Source organism: Caloenas nicobarica, chromosome 8, assembly GCF_036013445.1.
Source record: "Caloenas nicobarica isolate bCalNic1 chromosome 8, bCalNic1.hap1, whole genome shotgun sequence".
NCBI classification, from domain to species: Eukaryota; Metazoa; Chordata; class Aves; order Columbiformes; family Columbidae; genus Caloenas; species Caloenas nicobarica.
In genome coordinates, this window is record NC_088252.1 from 28,378,482 (window position 1) to 28,387,447 (window position 8,966).

The following is an 8,966-nucleotide window of genomic DNA, read 5'->3' on the forward strand; positions in this document are numbered from 1 at the left end:
TCTTCTCAACTGTCTAGGAGAAACTAAAACTAGCATGGTATGTAGATTCTGGAAGTTTTATTGCAACGCCTTGTAATTTCTTACATACCTTCCTGTGCTGGTACGAATGTATCTTTTTCTGGTTTACCTTAAACCGCTTCCAAAACAACCTGACCTAGCTCTGGAAAGGCTATTTGCAATGGATTACAGGCACATCAGGGACCGCGTCAAAACACCAAGAGTAAAAAGCAGGCATTGAGCCCCAAGCTCGGGACTTGCGCCAGAGCTCGGACTAAGACCAGCAGAGCCCAAGACCAGGACCGGGAGGACTTTGTGGAAACTGCTGACTCTTATGTCACACTCAGATGAAACTTGGCACTGGAGATTTGTTCTGTAGCTGTGAAAAATCGAGGAGTTGGCTCTTTAAATACAACATCCAAATACAATTTAGGAAAATGTTCAGTCTCGCTGCCTGTCTCGAACTTTAGCAGAGACCAAAGAGCAGCTCCTCGGCTCACTCAAGTCCCCCTCTGACACCATGAAACCAGCCTATTCCCATGACACATGGAATATATTAATATATCCAAATCTTGCGGTAAAACCACGAGCTCATTTTTACAGCGGTCACTGAATCAAGGCGCCCAGCGGCTGGCGTCAGTATTTGTTGAGTTCTCCTGGATGCAAATGATTGACCGACGTTGTGGACACAAAGTCTATCGACCCACCTGGGTAACCGATAACCCGAAACCACTACCTTAACCTTGAGAAGTGACTTTTTGAATGAAATTTTTTGCCACATCTTAGAGAGCAATTATTTGGAATGGCAAGTCCAACAGGTCTAATCATGAGACTTTGAAGAACCTTCAACTGTGAAAAGAAAGGGGGAAAAGGTCTTTCCATCACAAACCCGCATCAAAACAGCACAGGTCTGAGATAAATCATCATTAATACCACGACCCACACCTCAAATCCCACACATAGGAGATGCAGGAATTCTTTTCAAACCAGTTATCGGGTATGTCCATCTTTTAAAAGACTTGATTGTTGGAGAATTATAAAGAAGATCTGGCAAGAAAATGTGTTTTTCAGAACATTTCTGAAAGAGAAATTATTCACACAACAGCTACCAGACAGATCAAACAGATCTTGGGTTTTCTGTTCTCGGTGTTTTCAGCAGAGATCAACAAGTTCCTATTTGACTTACTAAAATATACTGTTTACCAGTTGATTAGAAAAAGACGATTCTGCAACAAAGCACCACTGTCTTATCTGTGGTCAGGCACAACCAACATGCACACGTGCAGCGTATTTCTGGATTTGTACCCAACTGACAAGTGGGGTCTCTAATGATTTGTAGACTTTGGGGTATTTATTTTCCCCACACAAAAGAGGCATACAGTGGAAAGCCTCATAAAAAAAAAGAAAAATAAGTGTACAGAGCACTAAATAATTGTAAGACTTTTTCTTGCTGCAAACAATGAGTGGTAGTTCCAGCTGGTTTTTTTTAGTTGCTTCTCAGAAACAGTTTGACATGATTTACCACAATATCTTCAGTATCCACCTTAATTATTTAATTTTTTAACATAAGCTAAGAAAATAATTTTTAGAAGCTCACAAAACGTGTTTTCTTAATTAATAGTTACTCTAGTTTAACAGATAAAACAGCAAAATCATCAAAATTTTTGCAGATACATATTTTCATTTTTTTTGCAGACACACATTCAGAATGCAACCTCCTAAATTATACTTACAAATAGAAAAGGTTGAACTGACATGAAGGCGTTACGAAGCAAATAAACAAAATGTATATTGCTGCACAAGTTTCCCCAGCAAAACTCAGGTGCTCCTGTGGATTCGCTAAAGATGCAATGATCGCAGGATCACAGAATGTCAGGGGTCGGAAGGGAGCTCGGAAGCTCATCCAGTGCAACCCCCCCGCCGGAGCAGGAACACCCAGATGAGGTTACACAGGAAGGTGTCCAGGCGGGTTGGAATGTCTGCAGAGAAGGAGACTCCACAACCCCCCTGGGCAGCCTGGGCCAGGCTCTGGCACCCTCACTGGGAAGAAGTTTCTTCTCAAATTTAAGTGGAACCCCCTGTGTTCCAGCTTGCACCCATTGCCCCTTGTCCTGTCACTGGTGGTCACCCAGAAGAGCCTGGCTCCATCCTCCTGACACTCACCCTTTATATATTTATAAACATTAACGAGGTTGATGATTAACAATTGTAATGATTAGCATCATTACAACGAGAGCTTTTGCACATTAAAAAAATAAGCCATTTCCAGCGCTGCCAACACCGCAGCAGCTGTTAGAAAGGAGAGGAGAGCAGAAGCCGCGGGACGGGACCTACCGAAAGCCCTGTTCTCGGATGGCGAAGGCTGGCGTCTCCAGGGGGAAGATCTCGGACTGGACGAAGAGCTCGCGCACCCGGCGGTCGATGACTTTGCCGTACTGCGCCCCGGCGTCCAGGATGACCACGGCTCCCTCGTAGTGGTGCTGCCCATCCTTGAGCTCTCCTCCGGCGTTCTCTGCCTGCAAACAGCACCCACGGCAGCGCTTTGTGTGACACGTGGCAGGGCTTTAAGTCACATCTCTTAAACAACTAATATCTGCAAAGCTTGCCTGTATGTGTTAATTTACGATTAAAATAAAGACTAGCAGAGAAACTTCTAAACGAAAACATCCTCAGGTTTATAAAGAGCAGCAGATGCATTAGCAAGATAAAGGGGCTGTACATTAACACAGCACATCCCTCCCAGACACCCACACAAACATGACATCCCCAAAATCAAACAGGGTACAAATTGAGGAAGAAAAATGCTACTAAGCTAACGAAGGCAGAATGTTCCATAAATAGCAAGTGATATGCCCTGTTCACTGCTACAGTCGCCCCAGCTTTTTCCATTTTACAGTTCCATACGAGACCCAGCACACTCTGTGATAATTAAAAGCATGTGCCTTTTTCTCGTGCAAAACAGGACACTGCAAAGTCAGAAGAAAAATGCTTTTCCCCATCATGTTGCCTCATACACTAAGCTCGCACTTAACATTACCTCCTGGACAGAATAAAATGGGGAAATTGAGAACAAATGTCTCTGCTAAAGTGATTTTTCAAAAAAACCCTCAACTTTTGAATACAGCATTCAAGCAGATTCCACATCAGAACAAAGCAATGGTTCTCTTTGACCCCATCACATTTGAATTGGTTGGCCAACTTCAGCTAAATCCGAAGGAGGGCTGGAAAAGGCGAGGACAAACTTCTTATTTTCTAAAAAGAAACTGTGAAAAGAGGCAGCTATTCCATGGCAGTGTCCTTATCAGAGGATCTTCAAGGAAGAACATGCACTCAACCGTACTGCAAGACACCCAGAAATTGATGCAGAAAAAATTCTGCTGCTTAAAGAAATTTCTTACTTTGAGAGTGTTTTTCCCTTAACTTAAAGCTTACACCGTTTCCTTGCCAATGGGATTTGATGAAGGAAACGCTAGGAAGGGTTTTACTTCGGCAAACACTGCCTCGAAACAAACACATCTTGAAGCTCAGGACCATTTCAAGTTTCAATTGTGGCATGTTAGAGTTGTGCGGCACGTCGGTACCGGGGCTCGCAGGAGGTCCCGCCGCCGCTGCCCAGGCTCTGAAAGCAGCCACAGGATTTCCACGTGGGTCAGATAATCATCCCCACATCAACCACGGGTCATTCTGGAGGAGAACATCAGAACTGCTCCTCCCCAACAAACGCACGGAAAGGAGCCGTGGAGCTTTCTTCCTCAGCTACCGAGAGACACCTCAGATCACCACCTTCAAACCAGTCAAGGAAGGCAAGCACGCTGGAAATGTCCAAAGTTTACACAAGCTAGAAAAGGTTTTATCTAAATTAAAGGACGCAAGCAGAAAAAATAGAGCTAAATCCAGGTTAGAGTCAGTTACTTAATTTCTTGCTGAGCATGCCTGACAGGGAGCTCGTAATGACGTTTGGGTCTTGGGTACACAACAAAAAGCGCAGGTGTTGGAGAGCAGCCTTCGGCAGCAAACACCCCTTCAAACCCTGGTCAGGTGGAGAGAGGCCACCAGAACTGTCCTCCCTTCCAGTGAAAGGGAGAGAATCACTTTTGGAGTCATTCTGGGCAGTTCCACCTAGCAATTTCTAAATTAGCAGCTCTTGCGAGAAAGACCAACATCCTTACTCTTTACAGATCTCATCTCGTGGCAAGCACTATTCCTTCCAGTGCTGTTTTTTTATTAAAATCCTTAAATTATTCCAAAACACATGTGCTGTATCTTGTACTGCGCAGGGCCAAAACTCTGCAGCCCTCTTGGCTTAGTGCCTGAAGTTCCACCTGCGAGAGCACAGGTAGGACATGAGTGGGACCCTCCGGAGCCCCGGGCACACAGATGGGTCCCACCTGCAGACGTCGGACCCTAACACCGAGTAATAAGCAAGTAGGACAAGTCTGTCAGGGCAGCTTTTACCTTTTACAGCAAAAAAATACTAAAAGCAAGTTATTGTTGCCATCAGTTCAGCTGGACTGACGGCAAAGCTAGTAAATAAATCCTGTTTCCAGAGTCCTACCCTGAAGGCACCAAGCTGCTTGGAGCAGTCAGGTGTAGCGAGCAGGGGCCATCCCTGGAGGGGCCGAACAGACGTGGAGACGAGGTTCTCAGGGACGTGGGGTAGTGACGGGGCGGGTAACAGTTGGACTCAATGATCCTAAGGGTCTTTTCCAACCAAAATGATTCTGTGATTCTATGAAAATAAAAAGAGCTCCAAGTTACAACAGCAATTGTTTGAGAAACCTTGCCTAAGGCAGCATAAGGAGGTCTGTATCTCAAACAAGCCTGCACCTCCCTTAGTTCTCAGCAAAAGCAGGACAGTGACACGAACCCCTTTGTCACACAGATGAAGGGGACAAGGCTCCGACCCTGGCGCGAGCACCCGGCCAAGCCCTTCGCCGATCCATCCCTGCCCAGCACAGCATCATCCTGCACAGCGACCGCAGGAACTCTCACAGATATCGGCATCAGCACTACGATTACTTCGTAATGCTTTATGTGGCCCTGTAAGATGGCTGTTTAAGGCTCCAAGTAATTGCTCATTGCCCAAGTTTCACTGGGAGTCCATTAATACCCTCCCAAAATCTCAAAAGCCAGTGTCTAATCATAGCTCAGAAGGTTTTTCCTCAGACGATGCTAATGGCATCTGGGCTAAAATCCAGTAAAAGCACCACATCCATCGAGCAACACAGATCTCTTTATGGGGAGATGCAAGACGAACAAGGCAACACGCACCTCACCAGAGGAAAAAAAAACCCAAACATTCAATTGGTGGCCTAATAGCTCACTACTCCCTTAGACGTGGGCTTAAACTACAGACTGAAATAATTTTCTCCCAGTACTACACAGGGCACTGTGCGTTTCTGCTGCCAGCATCCTCACAGCACATCCCCTGCGTACGTCCAAGCAAAGCCCCAGCCCGGGAGGTAACGCAGGCGACTCTCACCACACCGACTGTGTCACAGGAGATTTTGCACTTCGCTTTTGAGCTCAAGTAGAACTCTAAGCAGGTCCAGCTCTGAAGAGAGCCCAACAGAAACGCTACTGTAAACCACACGGAAAAAAAAAAAAAAAAAAAAGAGGAAGGAGAAAGGCAGTAAGTCAGTACAGGATCTGGCTTTATTTACCTAAAGGCACAGTTCCAAGACTAGAGATTTTGAACTCGAATTTAACAAGGGAAACTTCATTTAATACAATCAAAAAAAGGAACAGATGCTGTTAACGTGCAGCCAGCACGGCAGTTTAGCTCATGTGTTTGTATACCATACATGTGCCAGGAGAAAGATGAAGAGGATCCCAGGCAGCCCAGCCCTGCAGGGATGGGGTTTATGGAGCCAGCCCCTCTTCCTAGTGCAGATTCTCCACTTTCTAATAAAAGCTCTTTTTCCCCTCAGTAGAGGTATAACTAGACTTGTCTATTTTCACAAAAATCTGGAGAACTTGCTATTTTTGAGAACTTCTGTCGAAGCTGGTTTGACAGCCATCCAAGGCGGTTCAGGCGATGGGACAGAGCAGAGGCACCGTTGCGACGTCCCAAGAGTGGGACTAAAACCAGAATGGAACTTGTGTACACCAAGAGAAAAATGGGGGGAAAAATGCTTAAGTTCAGCTAATTTAAATCACAAGTTACCCTGAAAACCACATCATATGTGAAGGATTCCTACTGTTCTCTACAACTGATGAGACAAAGCAATTACACTACAAAAATGCTGTATTTCCAGACCGCTGTTTGCCCACTGATTAACAGCAGGAATCCTTCATGTATGATGTGGTTTTCAGGGTGACCTGTGATTTAAATTAGCTGAATCAGGGTCGGCCTCGAGCCAGCGTTTCAGCTCTACCGCTTGGTACCACTGGAAGTAAAAAAGCTTCCAGGTATTTTTGTGACCAAAAAAAAAATGTATGAGTTCTATAATGAGCTGTGGTAGGAGACCTGCCATCAGGCTTGCCTTACCGGCTAAGGACACCACATGCCTTATCCCTCCGTACCTACCTAGTGCTTTAAACTAAGCTTGCACGTTCCTAACAGCCCACTTCTGCAGAATCAGGGAATTTTTCAGCATTTCACACGCCCACAGGCTCACAGGATTTTCATTAACCTAATTTATAAAACACATTAACATACAGAGCAGCCAGATTCTGGAGTACCCAGAAGCACCTGGCAGAGCCCGATCTGTAGCAGCGGCCCCCCTGTCCAAGCTCTCAGCCCTGAGCTTTCACCCACACTCATAATTTAGGACAAGCCTAAACCAGGAGCCTTGATCTAGCACTTTCCAGCCAGCACAGGTTTTACAAGAGTTTAATTGTTTCCCTGTGGTATTAAAATTAAGCAGGTATAAGAACGCTTACTCATATTTTATTTCAAAGTATAACAGGAAAGTAACTCCTTCAAACTCTGGCAATCCCCGAGATTGATACAAGATCCCCCCCAACCCCTTATTATCTCAGAAAAGTTTTAATAAGGCGCACGTGGATTTCCAATGGCTGCTGGGACTCGGCCCACCGCGGAAGCTGCTCTCGTTACCCGTTTCCTGCGAGGATGTGCCGTGGAGGACGAGCCTCACGCAGCACAGCTGGCTCCGGGTGCCACAGAGGACCAGCCTCACGCGGCACAGCTGGCTCCGGGTGCCACAGAGGACCAGCCTCACGCGGCACAGCTGGCTCCGGGTGCCACAGAGGACCAGCCTCACGGGGCACAGCTGGCTCCGGGTGCCACAGAGGACCAGCCTCACGGGGCACAGCTGGCTCCGGGTGCCACAGAGGACCAGCCTCACGGGGCACAGCTGGCTCCGGGTGCCACAGAGGACCAGCCTCACGCGGCACAGCTGGCTCCGGGTGCCACAGAGGACCAGCCTCACGCGGCACAGCTGGCTCCGGGTGCCACAGAGGACCAGCCTCACGCGGCACAGCTGGCTCCGGGTGCCACAGAGGACCAGCCTCACGCGGCACAGCTGGCTCCGGGTGCCACAGAGGACCAGCCTCACAGGGCACAGCTGGCTCCGAGCACCACAGAGGACCAGCCTCACAGGGCACAGCTGGCTCCGGGTGCCACCACCCTGAGAAGAGGAGCCCAAGAGCAGCCCCAGCCAGGAAAGGACATTGTGTCGATGGTCAGGGAAAAGCGTGTCAGAAAACTTAACCATGGACCAACCGAGTATTAACAAAAAAAAAAATCCTTAGAGTCACGTTTTCTTGCAAACTAGATTAAAAGTCTAGGACAAGGCTTTTATCTTACTACAGAAGTGGCATGAGACAACTTGCAGGGTTGTGGTTCTAAGTTGCGTTATCAAGAAAAAACTTCAATTTCATGAAGGCAGAGGAGTCATTTCGTCCCCCCTGCGTGCAAGGGGGACAGCCACACGCATCATCTTTGCCACTTTTGCTGCAAACCAGACACATGGGACACTGCGGGAGCAGCGGGATCCCGGAGGTCACCGGGACGGGGGCAGCGGCCCCCGCGCAGCAAACCTGCCTGATCCCGCAGCAATTAAACGAACCAACTTTTCTCTCGAGTTGGCTGAAGGAGCTACCGCTCCTATTCGCGTGTAAAGCCCAAACCAGCACCCGGCCAGCTGCTGGGAAAGCTGCTGGCCAGCCCCCCGGGGACCCCCGTTCGGTCTCGCCCCGGCGGCACCGACCAGACCCGGCCCAGGCGGGCTCGGCCACACCACGAGCCAAGGTCTAAAAACAACCCACCAAACCCCAGATTGTGAAATGAAATCATTTTCGCAGCGCTGCCACCGTCGTGAGAGCGAGCAGAGCGGCGGGGGCCGCGGGCACCGGGACGGGCGGGCACCGGCCCCCGCAGCCGCCCGGGCCCGCTCCCGGGCCCGCTCCCCGGCCCGCTCCGCGCCGCAGGGCCGCCCGCAGCCCCGGGAGGCGGCCGCGGGGAAAGGCCGGGCCCCGCCGCGCCATGTGCCCGCCGGCCGAGGCGGCCAGGCCGGGCCGGGCCCGGCAGCGGCGGCACAAAGCGCCCGGCGGGCCCGGGCCGGGGAGCGCGGGCACTGACCTTGGTGTCGCCGTTGCACAGGGCCATGGGGGCGGCCGGGCCGCGGCGCCCGCTCCGACCGGCGGGAAGCGGCCCCGAGGCGGGCAGGGGGAAGAAAGGGCCGCGCAGAGCGGCCGCCGCGATGAGCTAATGCCGCCCGGCTGCGCCTCCGCCGCGGGGAGGAGGAGCCGGCCCGGCCCGGCCCCGCTCCGGCGGAAGGGGCGGAGCGCGGCGCCGGGGCTCTGGGGTCAGAAAGCGGGATTTAGGGGCTGCGTGCGCGCAGCGGGTCCAGGCCGGGAGCTCCTCCCCTCGGCCCAACCGGGCTGCGGTAGCGCAACCCCGCGCTCGCCTCGGTCCGTTCCCAGGGTGCAAACGAAGGCCGAAATGGAGACTTTAGAACTCGATAAGCGCTTTCCTGTACGCCGGTGTCGTGTGGTGTGAAGCG

The 8,966-nt window shown here is 50.2% G+C and overlaps 1 protein-coding gene across 1 annotated transcript in view; it reads right to left on the minus strand.

Moving 5' to 3' along the window:
- Window positions 1–8,733, minus strand: part of GMPS (guanine monophosphate synthase) — a 29,805-nt gene extending 21,072 nt beyond the window's left edge. Inside the window, exons 1-2 of the mRNA XM_065639828.1 lie at window positions 8,543–8,733; window positions 2,332–2,513 (exon numbers count right to left, since the gene is read on the minus strand). Of these exons, the coding sequence (XP_065495900.1) occupies window positions 2,332–2,513; window positions 8,543–8,569 (209 nt within the window). The 5' untranslated portion in view covers window positions 8,570–8,733. The remainder of the gene's footprint in view (window positions 1–2,331; window positions 2,514–8,542) is intronic.
- Between the last annotated feature and the right edge of the window lie 233 nt (window positions 8,734–8,966).